Consider the following 19,093-nt stretch of genomic DNA (forward strand, 5'->3'; position numbering starts at 1 on the left):
TACTAGACTGAAATACATTCTCAACATTCAAGATTGTCATAGAATACACAGAACAGCATCGGAAAACCCCATATTTTAATGAGCTACTGATTCTGATTTTATCTCTAGGTAACTTAAGTATCTCACACTCAAACTTAAAGTTTCTTTTCCCTTTAGGAAGAAGAAATTCAATTAAATCATTAACGACAGATTTGATGTTGTCTTTTCAGTCCAGATGTGAATGTGCAAGGTGTCTATTTTCAAGGCTCAGCCTCTTTGGTGGAAGCCATTTTTTCCTGGCTTTATATGTTTTTATAGCATGTTATTACACAGATAATTGAGCATTGCAATTCAGCAACCAATTGTGGATAAGAGCTGCCAGGAAAGCTGTCAGGGAAATTAATTAGTAGAAGGAAAGAAAGGAGCAGTATTTACCAACTATTTACACAATCAAGTCTTGGTCTTCTTTCCAGAATTTGCTTCCACAAACATTTTTAAATGTTTGCCCATTCAGAAGACGGAGACACAGCACCCCCACCCAAATACACCGAAGCCCTTGCCAGCCACTCATCTTGGGAGCTTGAGAAAGCAAGACCCTGTCTTTCCCGGAGCTTCACAAAACTGGTCAATCCAGAAATGAAGTGGTTCACGTCCAAGGAAGCCTTGGTCTTCACCCTCTCCTGGACCAGTACTCTCAGGGGAGAAAACCGGGAGCCCGGAGGCAATGGACTCAGATGTTCAGCCAGGCTGAACTGGTCTTATTCCAGGCAGTTCTGCCTCATTAGTGACAACTGGCCGGCCAGCAGGGCCAGACGTCTAGAAACGAATTCTGACATAAAACTTGAATACAATATTTAAATACAATATTTAAAACTTAAAAACAAAAAAAAACCCTGTTTTTAAGTCCTCTCTTCTTTGAATTCAATTGTTCACCTCGACATGGGGACAGAGAATAAATGAGAGACGGACACGCTACACCACCCATGATCGTCAAGGCAAGCTGAGGAGACTCTAGCTTGAAATTCAGTCTTTCACTGCTGCCACTGGTCACAGAGCTTCCACTTCTCCTGAGCTGCAGAGTCAAGTTCTCCCACACACCTATTGACTCAAAGATTTACTACATATTGGAATGCAGCAGCTTTGAGTACGTAGATGAACAAGACAGGGTCTCTGCTCTCACGCAGCTCCCGGTCTGGCGAAGGAAGACATTGTAATGCAACACGCTCAGTGCACGCTCAGTGTGGATGATACCCTACGCCATAAGCCACCGACTTGCTGGGGGTGAGCAAAGGGGAGGGCTGGAAGGAAGCACAAGACCTTTGAGCAAAAAGACAGGAAGCGTTAGGTGTCTTATTGGTCTGGACTATAATACTGGGATATTTAGTAAAATCGTACAAATGGCAGAACCAAAATTTTAAGTTTATGGGGCTACAACACTTACAGGAACCAACGTTTTGCTGATGAGTAGAGCAGGTATAAAACCTTAACTCACGAAGTCAGACATACCAAAAAAAAAAAAAAAAAAAAGTATTTTCTTGAAATCAAATTAATTGAGTCCAGGGCCTCTGGTGAAAAACTGGTCCCTCTGAGTCATGTCACACAAAGCAAAGTCTATCATGCTTGCTACTGCATCCTCATTGCCAACCAGACCCTGAGGGCCCTGAAATCCAACACACCCATGATTCCATGCCCCTCAGGTAGCACCCAGAATCCTTGTCAAGGCAGGAAACCCACTGTCTAAAAACCCAGCCTCCCCAGGCCCACCCGGTGGCCAGTGACCTTCTCCCTGGCCTCATGCTGCCAACAAGACGATCAAGGATACCAGCCCTGCTCCCTTCCCCTCCAAGAAAGCCTGTTTTCTCTCTCCCTTCTCTCCAATGGAACGCACCCTCTATCCCAAGACACATGTCAACACTCTCTGTTCTGTAAATTAAGACTTTTTATAGAGAGACTGAGGAGCATCTCTACTTCAAACTGCTTCAGTTTTCTCCCAGGCAAGGACATGCAAGGCAAGAAATCACTACTGCCTCAGTTCCTGCTTCAAATACTAGAGGAGAGAAAAAGCACAGCAAGACACAGTTTTAATCACTTTAAGATTAATTTGCAACAGGTGCCCCCCACAAACAAAGCAGAAGATGCTACAGACACAGATTCCCCAGGAGAAGCACCCCACCACTTCCGAACTGGAGGGGTCAGCAGACCTCTCCCTGAGGGTGGACAATGAGGTTTCCGTTCTCCGCAAAACACTGTCCAAGAAGCACCTTCATGGTGGGAGGTGTGCAAAGTACCACACCTTTTTGGTCCACAAGAAATCGGCCAGCTCAAAAAAACAGGAGGACCTTCTCAAAGAATAGACAGACCAGGGCTCCCTGAATGGGTTTCTGTTCTGCAACACAGATAACCTCTAGCAAGACAGATTAACCTTAGAAAACAAAGATGGGGATCTATCATCACCCTCCTCAAGAGCCAAAGACTTCCAGTGATCCCAAATTATCATTTCAGTAAGGGCCAATGAACTTCTTGATTTTTCAGGCCAGACAACTCCACCTTAGAGGAAGAGCTTTGGCTCTATCATTTCATGCATTGACCAGCTGTCTGCAAGCACTGTGCAAGCAGAGTGAATGGTTCTCGGAGTTAAAATTAATAGCATAGCTGTAATTGCAAATTTCACAAATCCAGAGCACACACTGTGGTTATGCTAAAAATGACCGTGACAGAGAATCTTTGAAGGTCTAGTGGAACTGGCCACACACCCAGGGCCTCGCAGACTGCTTGCTTAGGTATTTTTCCCGAGGGAAGAGTGAGGGGAAGATATGCTGGGCCAGGAAAGAGAGAACAGAGCTCAGAGAAGGTTCATTTGGGAGCTTAATGTTCCTTATAAAAGCACAACTGCCCTCATCATTCCACCTTGGTTTGCACATTTTAATACCACCTCCTATAAGCTTTCCCCATTCTTGAAGTCCACTCATTTTCTCCAGTCCCCCCTGCTGCCTTGCTTTCTAAGTTTGTGTGGCTTTTGGAAGCAGCCATCATATAACACATAGTCCCCCACACCAGTAGACCAGAATCACTAACTCTTTAGAGAAGCAATTTCCTCCCATGCTTACAGAATCCTGAAGGAGACATCAAGTCCCCTGAGTTTTATAGAGAGGTTTTATCCGCAGGAGATTCACTTCCCTCCGCACCTCCAACTAGCTCCCCTGACCAGCCTGCAGAAATTGCCTTATAAAATCACAGGATCCACCTCATAAAACCAGTTCACCAAGGGGTGCTGAGGCCTTGAAACAAGCCCACATAGCTCAGAAGTTTCAAAAAGCTCCTGGATCACGGGTTGCCAGGACAAATCCTCAGCTATGTCAGGAGCCCCACTCACACACAGGCCATGATTCCTGCCAAAAACCAAGAGGGTGAGAGCTTCTTCAAGCTTTGCAAGGGCGTTTTGAAGAGGAAGAAAAAAAAAAAAAGATTGAGGAAATGTCTGAAACTCCAGCTGAGCCAAAAACATCATTGCTCTCCACTTGGCAAATTTCAAGGAAAGAGTAATCAAAAGATATCCCAAAGCAAGGAAATAAAGTGGTATCCTCAAGAGACAGGACCCAAAAGGGCTTATCTGGTAAATTCTTACCAAACCTACTTTCTCCCTGAACTCTGTCCTCACCAATAAAAACACCAAGTTCCTTAAGACAATGACTAAAACAGCATTAGTCGCAAACATTGTTTAATTATCTAGGGAAAGATAAATCTTTAAAACAAAAATAATCTTGATTAGAAAGTTATGAAGCTATAAATAAACTGGTATTAAGGAAAACACTACCATCCTGGTAGTGTTTTTTACTAGTAATTTTACATTACACGGGCACAAGGAATGAATCATAGGAGAGGGAAAAACCACCTACCAGTTCCTATTCCTTCTTAGTGAACACATCTGTTGGGCAAATTATTTTATCTGGTACAACCTTCTCATCCCCTCTTCTTATTTCCATCTTCAAGGCACCAGGAAAACCCTTTAGGGTAAATCCCATCAGGGTGATTCTGTAGTTCTTTTTCGCTCTCCTTACTGACATTACTTACTCTGACCCACATTTTCACGTGTCGATAGTGTACTGCACATTCACACCAACTCACTCCACTTATGCTGTCTCCTAAATCAACTATGTGTTGCTTTGGGCACAGACCAGATATTTTAAATTTCTTTTGCGTATCCTTTCCTTCCCTCCCACCTGCCAACTCCTACAGAGCTTTGCAAGAAGCAGCTTCAACAAATATCTCCTTGCACACCAGCTCAACCCCACCACAAGAATTGTTAGCAGCAGCTAAGGTACCAGGCAGGAGTCCTACATCCCATCTCCAAGGGCATCTTCACCAGCACCTATTATCACCTCCCCCCCGTATTTCCTCCCCTTCTGGCCAATAGGCCACAGCAAGAGAGGCACCATTCCTATACTTGAATAATAAATATAGCCCCAGCCTGCAAGTTCACATTAAAATAAGCCTCCCCTGCGGCACCTGGGTGGCTCAATCGGTTCAAAGTCTGGCTTGGGCTCAGGTCATGATCTCCTGGTTTTTAATTCAAGCCTGTGTCGGGCTCACTGCTATCAGTGCAGACCCGGATTCAGATCCTCTGTCTCACACTCTCTGCCCCTCCCCTGCTTGTACTCTCAAAAATAAATAAGACATTTAAAAATTTTTTTAATTAAACAAAAGAAGCCTCCCTCCACAAACCACCACAACAGGCCCTAGTTTCCTAATAGATCCTAAATGAGCAGCTGTTTTACCCACAAATGGAAAGCTGCCCCACCCCTGAAAGTCAAATTAGTCTGTTCAAGATTTTTTTTAAATTTCATGATAATTTTGTTATATAATCTGCCACTTTACATCCAAGCCCACGGACAGAACAGCAGCAGTAATTAAATTTACATTCTTAGACGTCCTTAAGTGTCAAAATAAATTCCTAAGAACCGCAGGTAATAGTATCTGAACAATTCAAGACCGTGCCCACGTGATCACAGGATTTTCAAGAGTATAAAGTGAGCACCCCCTGATATTTCTCAGCAGGGCTTATTCCTATCACTTGGTAAACCTGTATTTATCATTTGTTAAAGTCCGTGTTTCACTTTCTCTTTAATTACCACCGACTATCTCTGATGGAACCATCCCACTGGTGGAACTCAGCTGCGAGTGATTCTTTGGGGGCCTTCTCCATCTCTTGACATGAACCAGCTGCACGAATTCCAGAACCTAGCTGTCACCCTCTCCTGAGAGGAGGATGGACACATGGGAGAGAGAAAACCAGCAGCTCTAGACATTAGGAAGACAAACATCCTCTACTTGGAGGGATGCAGCCACCCTTCCTCACACTGTAGAGTCAGGTTCAGAAAAGAAAGAGGCCCCAGAAATCACATATTTATGTGCAAGTTCCCCAGTGGAAGGAGGATATGTGCAATTACTAAAAACCTCATCTACAGGAACTAGGTAATTCTTGTGATGGGTGTTAAACTAAAAGAAAAAGCACAGCAGAATTTTTAAAAAAAGACCATTTCCCTTATTTCTATTAAAAGTACTTGGCTTATTTTAAAAGGTATTCTGATGGGTTTTCTGAGGTAACCACCTTCTACCTTATATTCTCGGTCTTCACATGTCTACCTCCTTAGAAATGAACTGAAAACTGCCGGGGGACATTTTGCTTCTAGTTAAGATGATTTGCTCCCGGTATGTGAAGGAGTCTCGGGCGTCCATGACAGTGTCCTTAAGACAAAGTACTGCCACACCTCCAGGAGGAGCCCCAGAGCACAGGCTGAGAGTGCTCCCCTGGCTCACTAGGGCCCTGATCAGCCACATGGGCAGATGTTGACAATTAACACCAATGATTACTTGTGCCACAGGCATCCACCTCCAGAAGCTGCTATACAGCCCCCAACACCATAGGGAAAAGAGGCCCCTCCCCAGTATCCCATTCATTCTAGGGGTTAATTATACTTCTATAGGCTGGAAACCCAATCACCCTTTAAAACTACATCTCTATGGGACTTCACACTCCAAGTTCCAAACAATGGACTTCCAAACAAACTTAGAAAAAAGGCCTGACAGCTAAGGCTAACAGCTTAGGCTAGAGATATCACCGTCTTTAAGTAAATAAGTAAGTAAGTAAGTAAAAATAGTCTACTCCAAAGGCTGGGCAGGTAGGATCCACAACAGTGCAGGAGAGAGCCCTGGCGGCCAGGTAAGGCAGAGACCATACAAACTTTTCAAATCAAAGAATTTTATCAAATCAGAAATTGCTGGTCTAGGACATCAGAATGATAAACTTATGATGGGACATGTGGCCCAAACATGGCCCAAACATAACAAAACTGACCTAGTTATCCAGAGTTACACTCCTCTGCAAGACTGGGAGATAAGAGGTAGTACCCTCAATTTATTCTGATGAATGACAGAAACATACCAAATAACTTTAAAAGATGAATAAAAGAGGAACATGAAACTTTTTTTTTTCTGTATGTTCAAATCAGCATAATCTGAAAGGAAAGATCTATGGGCAAACATCCTTGTGAGAATTCCTTTCAAGAATATGTGCCTATCCACAGATCAGAAAACACATTTGCCTACCAAGTTTGTAAAAAAAAAAAAACTTTTAGAACAAATTACATGCTAATGACAACAGTAAAATTGTCATGTTTCTGTAGTAAGAGGGAAACAAAAAATTGGAGCTAAAAAGGACATCTTACTTCACCATACATGAAAACCTTGGAAGCTATAATCCACCCAGTAACAAGCCAAGACAGTGTTCAGACCTCCCAAACTCTCAGCTAACACTCAGCCACTACTTATACAATTGCCAGAATTCCCACAACACATATGCACTGACAGCAGCTTTTGCCTAAGCACCAGTGAGTACAGCCCAGCATCACTGTTAATGTTTTAAGGCTGGCTATCAATATTTCATAAGAAATTAAAATAATGACTTTAAACATGTGGCCAATAATGGCTTACTGCTGCAACTGTGATTGTTCAGTTTCCCAAAGCCGGTTTATGGTTTAAAACCTTCATTTGTAGAAACTCTCCTGGCCTATTAACTGATGACCTAAAACCCAAGATCATAGCTTTAAATCCTAGCCCTGACTTTAACTTCTAGAGACACTTAATCCAAACTCTTCATGGCAAAGGCACAGGGACCCCTCCGCTAAGTGGCATTTTCATTAACGATCATTCATTTATTCTTGGCAGAGCATCAAAGGCTCTGTGCTAGGATCTTGGATACACAGAGAACAAACAGGGACCCTTAAGGGTCCACTGTTCTTCAACAGTCTCCTCGAACCTGTTCCTTCCTTTTCCTCCATTAACATCGAGAAGGCCACTGAGCTACAGCAGGGTAGTGCAAACCAACCAAATTACTAGATTTTAAAAGACTTTGGTAGGGGCACCTAGGTGTCTCAGTTCGTTAAGTGTCCGATTTCAGCTCAGGTCATGATCTCATGGTTCGTGAGTTGGAGCCCCGCATCAGGCTCTGTGCGGACAGCTCAGAGCCTGGAGCCTGCTTCACATTCTGTGTCTCCCTCTCTCTGCCCCTCCCCTGCTCGTGCTTGCTCACACTCTCTCTGTCTCTCTGTCTGTCTCTCTCTCTCTCTCAAAAATAAATAACAGACCTGGGTAAAAGTTCAGTGAATAAATGCATGTACAGCCCTCAGAATGGTGTCTTAACACACAATATGGCTCAAGTACCATTTTGTGCAACGTGTTATTGTTCACTCTACACTGTTCACTCTCCCTGTTGAGGGGATTCGAGTAGACAGGACACTGTTCCCACTCAGAGGAACTCACAATCTAGTGGGAGAGAGATCAATTATTAACTATACTACAAAAAAAAGTGTACAAAATGGGAAGGAGAAAACCAATGAAATAGCAGAAAATGCTGTCCAAACTTAAGTGCTGTACAGATATTAACAATATAGATGAGATCTGGCACAACCCAAGACAAAGAGGTACAGCACAATCCTCACAAAAAGAACTTCTGCTGCTACCTTCCACTTGTTTCTAAATGGAAGGAGAGATGATGCACATGTTTCATTAGTTTCAGAGGTACAACATAGTCCACTGTCTTCAACTTTTAAAATTAAAAAAAATATTGTCTACTTTCATCAAGACTACATGCAATTTTATCCTCACTACCTCCGCTTAAACACTTTTACATCTTCAATGGTTTTCAAAGATGATTAATGCCCAAAGCAAGAGCCCTAAAGCAGAACAAGATGTCAAATGATTTAAAAAAAAAAAAAAAATACCTTGTTCACAGAATAGGATGGCAGAAAAACCATACCAGGACGTTATAGGGGGAAAAGCGGAAAAAGTGAGAGCAAAAAGAGCTTTAAAATTTTTTGAGTCATACAATTCCATAACCAAGAAAGGCCTTTCCGCCAAATATTCTGTTCAACTAAAGGTTTACTACAACCTCCCAACTAACATGGTTTGTCATGTTCTTTTTAAAATGCCAGCAGCCAATCTACAGAGGAAAGGGAAGAAAAAATTGCCAAATGGTCAAGTTGCTTCTCTACTGGCATAACTCCTCCCAGTTGGTCTCATTCCCTAATTTTAAAATCGTTACACTCATTTTGCTCCAGGTGGAAACGTTCTAATTTCCAAAGTGCAACTCATGAAAACAAAAGGGTTTGTTTGTTCTTAATGAAGAGTTCAAAGTTGTAATTTCCATTTTCTTTCTTCTAATAGTAAATCTGCACCATGCCTAAAACCCACCCGTCACTGCAGATTGAAATTAGTCTAATAGATCTTAGAACCACTCTAACTGTACTTCTCTTCCTAGCCAGCAGTTAACAGCTTGTGCGGATAACTAATCAGTGTACGTAGAACAAAATGCCAAGAAATTCCAAGGAAATTAAGTGGTACATTAAATAAAATTTACAAAAGTACTATTTCAAAGAATAAGTTAAAGTACCATAACACAAGGCAAAGAGAAGATAGTCTTTTCTTATTTGACAGGCAGTTTGCCTCACATTCTCCATCACTCTCCCATGCTCACACAGCACTCGCTTAGTCTTTAAAACTGCACCAAATTTACCTGGCACTTCTCACTAGTCACAAGAGAGCCACAAAAATGAAAGGTCAGCATTTTCTTGATCTTTCTGATAGGTACTGTATTCATTTGAGATGAGACTGAAGTTCTCCTCCCTAGGTAAAACTTCTCAATGGTCCTTTTTCTCCAAATAAGCATCTTGGGCTGCCCTTCTGCCTGGAGCAAACATTCTCCTCATCTTGGCTACACCGGAGAATCCCCAGAACAGCTCTCTTAAAACAAGCCTAACAAGGGGCACCTGGGCAGCTCAATCCGTTAAGGCTCTAACTCTTGGTTTCGGCTCAGCTCATGATCTTGCGGTTCGTGAGTTCAAGCCCCCAACAGGCTCTGCATTGCTCAGACCCTGCTAGGGATTCTCTTTCCCCCTTTCTGGCCCTCCCCCGCTTCCTCTGTCTCTCAAAATAAATAAATAAACCTCAAAAAATAAAAAATAAAACCACAAGCCTGAGGTGATGACTTCAAATAAGCATCAAACAAATTCAATTAAGCTTCAGATGATTTCAACTAAACACTCCAGCTAAAACTATGGGAGTAACAAAGCAGATTTTGAGTTTATGTTACATGTGTAGGAGCTATAAACACTCCTACAGAGCCAATTTATTCATAATGAACTTGTTTGTGAAAATAATCCTTTAACCTTTTATACACAAAATAGATTTCATCATCACTGCATCTCATTTCAACACCTTAATGTAGTTTAGGTAGCAATGACTGCCCTAAGAAGCAATTTTAAATTTGTAATTTCTGTAATATACATCTCAATGACATGTTCAGTGACATAAAATTTTAACCAATTCTAACTCAATTTTACTTTACTTCCCTCCCGCCGATGATGCACCAGGTCCCTTCCTGCATCGCAGAAGGTGTGTCCACCTCTGCACAAAGAAATGCCTAAATGACAAATGTTAACACCAGAAGTCAGAGATATGATGGCATTATTTTTAAAACACAGAAAGGCACAAAATTATCAGACAGGAGCGACCTACATACCTAACTTCTCAGCTTATCGAAAATCTGGCTGACCAAGTTCTAAGAGGCCAAAGGACCCACACCCAATGTGCGATTATTAACATACATTCAACTACCCAAACTAAATTGGGTGCACCTGTGAGCTTGTCAGCCACTGAAAATACCACTAAATTACAGCGTCAAGAATAATAAAATTAAATTTTCATTTTCCACATGATAGCCTATGAAATTAGTTAAGAAAAGAAAGCCAATCTAACAGTACTTCCTCTCTCTCACACACATCCCCACCTCATCCCAGCCCCCAATATCAGTACAAACCACTGGGGCTGAAAGGCTCAGTGGAAATAAGTATCATAATCAAAATTATATCGACTGTGTCCAAGAGAGGAATTGATGGGCTGGCAAAAGAGTACAAGTCTAGGGTACAAATTCATAGGCTGTCTCACAGACACATGTGGCTAGTTATGAATTCAAATCATTAAATAAGCAGTGAATGCTCCTCATTAAGTGGGAGGGACCACCAGAAACTGCACACAAGTTCTATACATTGAAATGTGACTTTGATGTATGTGTGCCGCTGACCACGGTCCTGAACCAACATTTCCCCTTTGGGGGAAGGCTTTTCTCTCCTTTCCTTCCCAGGAATTACGAACCAGGTGAGAGTTCATGGAGACAGATAATGAAAGAGACTAGTACACAGAAGCTGGTGGAGGATAAGACTTCTGTTGAATCTTATGTTATGTTCTGCTTTAACCCAAGAGAACAGTACCAGACAAGAAACCAGACAAAATATCAGAGACATAAAAGAGAACAAGAATCTCTGAACAATGCAAAGTTGTATAAACAGCAGCCTGAACAGGTTCATAAGACAGAGCACCAGGTTGGTGAGAGGTGCAGTCCCTGCAGTAGCATTTGAATTTTATCAAAAGTGCTCCTAGATTGTTTTTATTTTTGCCTTAAAGGTTGACATGTCTACACTGCCCCAAAGGGACACAACAGAAGGGGGGGGGGCAGGGGACAATTTACATATCTTAATTCTTGTACTTTTAAAAGTACAATCACACTTCTAATAGATTTCCTCTCTGTGAAGTTGGGGTGGCCCTTGGACCACCTGCCTTACCCCACTCCACCCTAACTCATATATAAACCAAAGCTGGCTTCCAAAAAATCATTTGATTGGTCTTATTACTCCCTTCTCAGCCTCCAAATCATTACCTTGGATACTTAAGTGCATGATCATCATCTCACCAGCCTCACCATACAACTGACATGCTGTCTTCTAACTAAATCCCTGGGCAAAGCCAGTAATTTACATGTTCATACAGTTGTTTAGGATATTATTAATAAATGATCACTAAGAGCAAGTTCCATGAGTAAAAGAGAGATCATATCTTAATAGAAGGGTTAATGAACCATACACCATAAAGCTTTCCTGTTAGTACATTATAAGAAATGCTCTATGAAATTAAAAGTGATAACTGTGCTACACATCTACCTACTCATGAATGAAAGGGCCTGTCATGACTACCAACAAAACATGCTAGTAGCATAATCCATCAGGGAAGGGACCGCTAGGCTTCTAATTATTCCTGGCTATGTCATAGCCATTCTGCATAAACCAGCTCCTCATGCTCAGTAATAACAAATGCTGCTACGGAATACATACTATGTGCAAGGCATCATGCTGGCTACTTCATATAAAGTATAATTCTTAATTCTCCTAACAACCCTCTGGAATAAATGTTGCCATGTCCATTTGACCGATGAGGAAACAGTCTCAGTATTAAAAACCTTTCCAAAGTCACACAATGTGTAAGTGGCTCAGTGTCATCAGTCCGTACCTTCAGGCACTACTGACTCTGACCCAGGGCAGAGAAAAACTGGCTGCTAGCCCTGAAGGGATGAAGGAGAGGAGCACATGCCCTTTCCTGACAACACTCAGAACACGAGAATGTGATTATAAATGACATGAGGTTTCTTTCGTATAAAAAGTACAAGCATCTCTTTTAAGATACACATGTGTGTGCATGCATGCGCACGCACACACACACACATACCCACTCAGTTTTCTTCAATGCCAGGCCACCCTATTATGGATCCTTCTCATTGTGAGAAGGCTCTTTCTACACTGTATCATGTTTGCACCCCGCACTATAGTTCTTCCACAACCTTCCTCCAAGGGACAAAGTGAGAAACAATGGGACTAATACATTGTATCCACTAAATCTAATACACAGCTTTGTCACTGACTGTAATACATAGTTAATACATAGGTTTGTCACCAACTGTAAAAGAGTGGCAAAATATAAATATGACCTTTCCCTAGAATACCTCAGACCAGAGGTGGAAAAGGCAAAATCCTTAGTTCTCTGATGCTGATCAGCCCTTCTCTAGGAAGATACAGGCAAACAAGCTAGATTCTCATAATGTGTATTAGCTCACCAACACCACACTTCCCACCGACAGGAAATCTCATACAATCTCAGGGCAATTTCCCCTTGTATTCACCTTGGGTAAATATTTCTCTGTAATTTACTGTGGAAATGAGCTATTCCAAGGCCCTCTTCTCAGTCACCATTCCCATTAATAAAGTTTTTCCTTCAAGAAAATAGTAGGCTTAAGGCAACATCACAGTGAAAAGGAGCATTAATATTCACACTATGGTATTCTCTTGAAGAGAGCTCAATTCTTTTTCTACAGTATTTGCCATGTGTTTACCTGGGGCACTTGAACTACCAGGAAGGAGCCCCCTGTTCCATGTACACATCATTTATTAAGATGCCTTCTTCTAGGTTATCAGCTCCAATCCTGGAACATTTAAGCAGGCTACACAAGCAGTTCCCAACAGGTGGGCTTCGTGCTTCCTGCCCTCCCCAAACACAAATCTCACCATACCACTATCTCGATTCAAATCCTTCAACGGCTTTCAGCACCAGCTGCTGCATCACTCTCAAGGGTCATCTGATGTTATGCTCCCCCCTCCTCCATGCCAAACAACCCGCAGACCCACCATACTCTCTCCCACTTTAGGGCCTCCAGCTACCTGCATGGCTCTTACCCATGTTATCTCCCAGCTATCTCCCCGCTCATCCATTATGTCTCAGCTCAACATCACCTCCTCAGTGAGGCAGTTCTTACTTCCCAGACTAAGAGAGCTCCATGATATAGATACACTCCCTCACAGCCTGCTCCTCTGTTCCATTTACTTCCTTTGAAACCAACTAATTAATAATCGTGTGTTGTGTGACCATCTCCCTCAACTACACTAGAAGCTTTGTAGGATCCAAACTATCTTTGTCTCATCCACTTTCATGTCCTTAATGCTGAGGCCAATACGTCACTAGAGTCTCATGCAATATATATTGGTTGACTGATTTTCTCAACTCTCTTATCGAAATAATGAGTCAAAAAAGGAGATAAAATAATAAATGCACCAAGATTTATGCACTGCTTTTGTTCAAATTATGTAGCTGCTGTGATTAATAAAATACAAACTCAGGGCGCCTGGGTGGCTCAGTCGGTTGAGCGTTCAACTTCGGCTTAGGTCATGATCTCACGGTTTGTGAGTTCAAGCCCCATGTAGGGCTCTGTGCTGACAACTCAGAGCCTGGAGCCTGCTTCCGATTCTGTGTCTCCCTCTCTCTCTACCCCTCCCATGCTCATGCTTTCTCTCTCTCTCTCTCTCTAATAAATAAGCGTTAAAAAAATAATAAAATAAAATTCAAACTCAATGAAAAGCTTTACTGAATTCATAGTTGTTTTTCGCTATTTATTTTCTTAAACAATGAACAGCAGAAATTCATGCACTGCATCACTACTGTGTGCAGGAATCCCACAAACACATCCCAGGTATTATTAAGAGCAGTACTCAAACACCATTCAATAGAACAGTTCAAAGACATCCCATGACTGTGCCTATTGTCACGCAGGAAACTGTTCCCCAACATACGTCAATAAAACAAATCTTTTAGTATAGGAGAGTATAAATGAGCCACTTTATATATGGAGTTGAAAATCCTTTTAACCACTAAGCTTTTTCTTTTTCAGCCATTCTAAGAATCCTTCAAAGTTTCAAGTTCTAATAGACACAGTGAAAAGCGGACTTAATACACAAGTCCCTTTAAAGGTATTTTGAGTGGATCCTCAGTGATTTAGCTTTGTTCAAAATTTACCTGGATCAAAAAAATTTTTTTTTACCTGGATCCATGAGGTATTTTTGATAAGAGATCTAGAGGTCTGGGCATAATTCACAACATACACAACAAATGAAAACACACACAGTCACCGTTCAATCAAACGCATAACTATTTTCAAAGATGTCCTTTTTTCCTCATTCATTCAATATATACTCACTGAGTCCGTACTAATATACTAGAGGTACTGTGCTAGGCATATAGGACAAAATCCCTGCCCCCGAGGAGGTCAGTGATAGACAGCAAACGGTACCTGAGTACTTCATTAGTGTCATCACACGGTACTTTGGGAAAAGACAGGACAAAGTTGCCTACAAGTAAATCTCAGAAATGTGGTCACAGGAACAGTCCCCCAATCTAGATAGATGCCTGTAGATCGACAGAGCCACCAACCCTCAACACCCGCAGACTCCAAATGCACAGGCTTAGGGAAGCAGCGGAGGAAGTCAGATGCAGTTTATTAACTGCATGATATGCACCATCTCTAACTCCCAGGTGTTTAAATACAGAAGAATGCAAACACTGCCTTCTTATTGTTTTTAAGCAACAGAAGTGTAAAGGGCTGATTTAAGTCTCTGATACCTAGTAAGTTCACACAAATATTGATAGTAAGATAAAATACATAATAGGTCAAACACTATTGATATACTCAAATCAGCTTCAACAAGGTTGCCAAAAACAAGTTAGCACTGCAATTATACACCACATATTTGAATTTTGCTGTTTTTTTTAATTTATTTTAATGTTTATTTTTGAGAGAGAGAGATCAAGCATGAGCAGTGGAGGGGCAGAGAGAGAAGACACAGAATTTGAAGCAGGCTCCAGGCTCTAAGCTGTCAGCACAGAGCCTGTGGCGGGGCTGGAACCCACAAACCATGAGATCATGACCTGAGCAGAAGTCGGGTGCTTAACCGACTGAGCCACCCAGGCATCTAGAATTTTGGTGCTTTTTAAAAAGTGATGCAGAAAAAAATAAAAATAAATAAATAAATAAATAAATAAATAAAAAGTGATGCAGTAAGTTATTATGAGAAGAAAAAAAAAAAAACACTTTGGAAAACAATGACTCTCCCAAGCTAGACACAACAATTTAAAGATCTAAATGAACCTCTTTCCATTTTATGCATTGCACTTAAGCCTTTTAATGCATTATAGTCAGCACCTTGCCATAGTAGGACATTACTCTAACAGTGCCTTGCCATAATACGACCTGATTCAAATGAAATCTGTTTCCCAGCTTATGCTAATAAAATGAAAATAACCTGAGGAGACACAGCCTCAGGTTCTCTCAGAGTAGCAGGTTAATTACGCATAAAAATAACAAGCCAGCCCAAGTTCGTACTTCCATGTCACAAGATTTTCATCACCAATGAACTTGAAAAATTAATATTTACTTAGCACTTCATGCTATATATTAGTGTGCTAGGATTACATAAAATCGCAGGTATAAAATGCCTAACAACTCTATTGTTGTGATTCTCATTTAAAGGTGAAAAAACTGGGGCTACGATTAATTGAACGGTCCACAATCCCACAGCCAGTTAATGCGGCAGAGCTGGGAAGCAAACCCATGTCTTCCCACTAAACTTAGTGTTTGCAACCCAGTGTTCCTGACTGAACCCTCTGGAATGGTGCTTGTAGTTGTGTGCATTTTCTGAGGAGCCGGTGGAGAGCTGACATTAGATTCTCAAAGAAGCCTACCATCCCACAAAGGTTAAAAATCACTGCACCATACCGTCACCCAGGTAAAACCAGAAAATGCACACTGGACTTTAACGCCTTTCACCAAGACTACCACTTCTCGGCTCCTGAGGAGGAAAAAAAAAAAAACTCCACAGTTAACAGTTTCACTTTAAAATTCTCACAGCCAAGTCAAGATTTCCACTCCTAGATAACTTCCAGCAACCTCTGCCACAGAGTCAGTTACACAATAAATTGCAATACTGTATCAGTTTACATCCAATTCTGAGATTTCACAAATACTGACCAATGTTATTTAGTCATTCCACTTTCCAAAATGTGTTTCAATCAACCAGTCCTCACTGCATTGCCTGAGAAATAAGCTATCATTATATCTCTTCCCAGGAAGTAAAACACTGTCACCATGAGGCCAGGCAATAAATCAGCTACAGAATTGGGATCAAAAGTGAGAAGCTCCTTGCTTGCCCCACCCATATGCAAGACTGTGTCATTTACCCCAGAGCAACCTCTCCTAGCTACAGAGAAAACACTGGGCATCTTCTCAACCAATGACAACACTAAATTAGAATCTACTAGTAAATCAGTGAATTAGGGCATACCCCCAGCTGCCCAATGACAAGTGCGCTCATCTTGAAAGTTGAGGCAGATGTCACAGGATAAACACCTGGCACATGCCTGACATCTTAAAAATGAGATGCAACCACTGAGGGACTCTGACAGTTCTGTGGCAGGTATGGCACTCAGCTTAACTCCTGGCATTCCGTCCCTAGGATCAATCTGAACATATGATCCATCCTAAATTCCTGATCAGCAAAAAAGAGTATTTCTGTGGAAATGAACTTTAACTTGAAGTTACCTGGTTCAAACCCCTCATTCTACAGATAAAACCAAACCTCAGAGGAATGAAACCACTTGCCTAAGGCTCATAACTCAGACCTCAGAAAGCAAGTCTCCAAACACCTGTCCAGGATCCTTGCAATTCTCCAGGGCACTGGAAAATCGATCATGGTTACTGCCAGAAGCTTGGCCATCGACCAAACAGCACTGCTCCATCTCTGCCTCGCCAGGACATCACTCCCCTCACCCTGTGCCAGATCCACTCTTTGCCTCCAGAATGAGGTCCCTGGGGGCCACTGGCAGGACACTGACCTCAACGTGCACATTCTGAGGGATAAAGACAATTACCTACTAAAGCTAACCCCATCCAGGAGGAGAAAAAATAGGACTCTGGCACTGAGGAATTAACTTCACAAGGACTCTATGTTAGGACGATGTTTTATTTATAGCCCTGCCTGAACAAAATGACTTAGCCACAACTCTCCAAAGCAAACAATCTAAAAGATAATGAAGAACCTTATGCTTCTCTAACTGTGCTCCAAAGCCCTCCCCCAACACACCCCCTGCCAAAAAAAAAAAAAAAAAAAAAGCCAAGGAAAGCTATCTAGAGGACACCAAAGTCATACGCTCAATGTGTCAGGACGCAACCCACAAGTTTTGGATGAACGTTCTTCCAGGAGACCAGGATGGAAACAGTCTCCCGGAAGAAAATCGGGGGTTCTCTATCCAGTCTGGCAACCAGCGCGCATCTGGACACCCAGGAACAAGTCCGAATGAGAGATGCAGGCGTGCACGACAGTGGCGCCGACCGAGAGCTCGGAGTCCCGCTCTCTCAGAGGACCGACGCTGCGGGGACCAGCCAAAACCACCCGCAGGTGATCCCGGGGAGCCGGCGTCACTGACACGCCCCTGTGAAACTCCACGGGTACCGCTCCCACTCTTCCGCCAGGAAAGACACACCGTCTCTTCCCCTCACACCCATCCCCTCACCACACTCCCTCTCCGCCCGAGAGCTTCGGCGGGAAGCAACGCCCACTTCGGAAAAGATCTTAGTTGTGGGGACCAGCCGGGCGTCCAGATCACTCATTCACAGAGCCACCGTAGCAGACACAAACATTAAGGAGTTTGCTGTTTTGACATAAAAAGCACACGATCAGGCCTCACATGAAGGCACACACACGGAGGTAACAGCCATGAGAAGTCAATGACCCACAGGGAGGCTCCTAACTGCCATCACCCCGGGCTCGGGGCAGAGCACCTGGGGTCCCTCCCCCTCTCCACGCCCCGGGGCGCCCAGCCGTGGGCCGCGCGCGGAGTGGAGAGCTGAGGTCTCCCGACAGCAGGGACCCGGAGGGGGGCGAGCGGGGGAAGGCGGGGCCCACCTCCTCGTCCTGCTCCTCCTGGGACGCGCTGCTGCCCCGCGGCGCGGGCGGCGCGGTTCCTCCGCGGAGCTGCGGCGGCGGCGCACAGACTCCAAGCTCAAGCACCACGCGCGCGGGAGCCCACGCGGCGGGCGGCGGGGCGCCTAGGGCGCCGCCCGGCGGCGGTGGCTGCGGCTGCTCTCGAGAGAAGCCGCCGGGCTCCCCTTCCTCCGACAGAGTTTCTGAGCCCGAGGAGGACTCGGCCGAGGAAGCGCCAGGCGAGGATGCGGCGGCCACCGCAGGGGCAGGAGCCCGGGCGCCGTGGCCGCTACAGCCACGGGGCACCGGCTCCGGCGCCTCCGAAACTTTCTCCCCCATTTCCCTCTCGGGCCCAAAGTGCAGCCCGAGGGGCAGCGGGGACGCGGCGGGCACTCAGCGTCTCCAGGGAAAGCTGCGGGCTGCGCGGCTCCGACTCGCTCTCGCTGCCGCTCCCGGGCTGCGGGGAGCCCCGCCGGCGACTACATGGCCGCGGCACGGCCGCGGGAGCCCGCCGCCAAGTTACCAGCCGCCCAGATTTGGCGGCCGACCGGGGCTCCCGCGCGCGGGGACAGGCCAGCTCGAGCCGGCGCTCTACGCTCCACAATCCTAGCGAGCTGCGCCCGCGCCGCCGGGACTGCGGCTTCGCCAGCAAAACCTGCCTCCGGGCAGGAGCGGGCCGGCGGAGGAGACGGGCAGCCAGGGGAGCCAATGGCAGGGCAGGCGCGCCGGTGGGCGGAGGCTGCGGCGCCCCCGGCCGCACGGGCGTCAGGTAGGGGAGGCGGGGCGAGGCGCGGGCTACGGGATCCGGCGGAGCGCTGGGGCCCCCGGGACTGGGGAGAGGCGGTGGCGGAGGGGGCACCTGGAGCGTGGAATCGGAGCCAAAGGCTTGGACTCCGAACTTAGCGGAGGAGTGGCTGGCCGGCCTTGGA

General features: G+C 44.3%; 1 protein-coding gene across 6 annotated transcripts in view; it reads right to left on the reverse strand.

Moving 5' to 3' along the window:
- The window catches only part of MAST4 (microtubule associated serine/threonine kinase family member 4), a 563,317-nt gene extending 544,523 nt beyond the window's left edge, over positions 1-18,794 (reverse strand). For 3 of the 6 annotated variants that reach the window (XM_053907302.1, XM_053907300.1, XM_053907299.1), the window contains exon 1: positions 18,147-18,794. In XM_053907302.1, the coding sequence (XP_053763277.1) occupies positions 18,147-18,503 (357 nt within the window). In that variant the 5' untranslated portion in view covers positions 18,504-18,794. The remainder of the gene's footprint in view (positions 1-18,146) is intronic. The other 3 variants (XM_053907303.1, XM_053907304.1, XM_053907305.1) reach the window with 2 other exon arrangements.
- Positions 18,795-19,093: the final 299 nt, after the last annotated feature.

This window comes from Panthera pardus, unplaced genomic scaffold (genome assembly GCF_024362965.1).
Source record: "Panthera pardus isolate Hobbes unplaced genomic scaffold, ASM2436296v1 HiC_scaffold_2, whole genome shotgun sequence".
Classification (NCBI taxonomy): domain Eukaryota; kingdom Metazoa; phylum Chordata; class Mammalia; order Carnivora; family Felidae; genus Panthera; species Panthera pardus.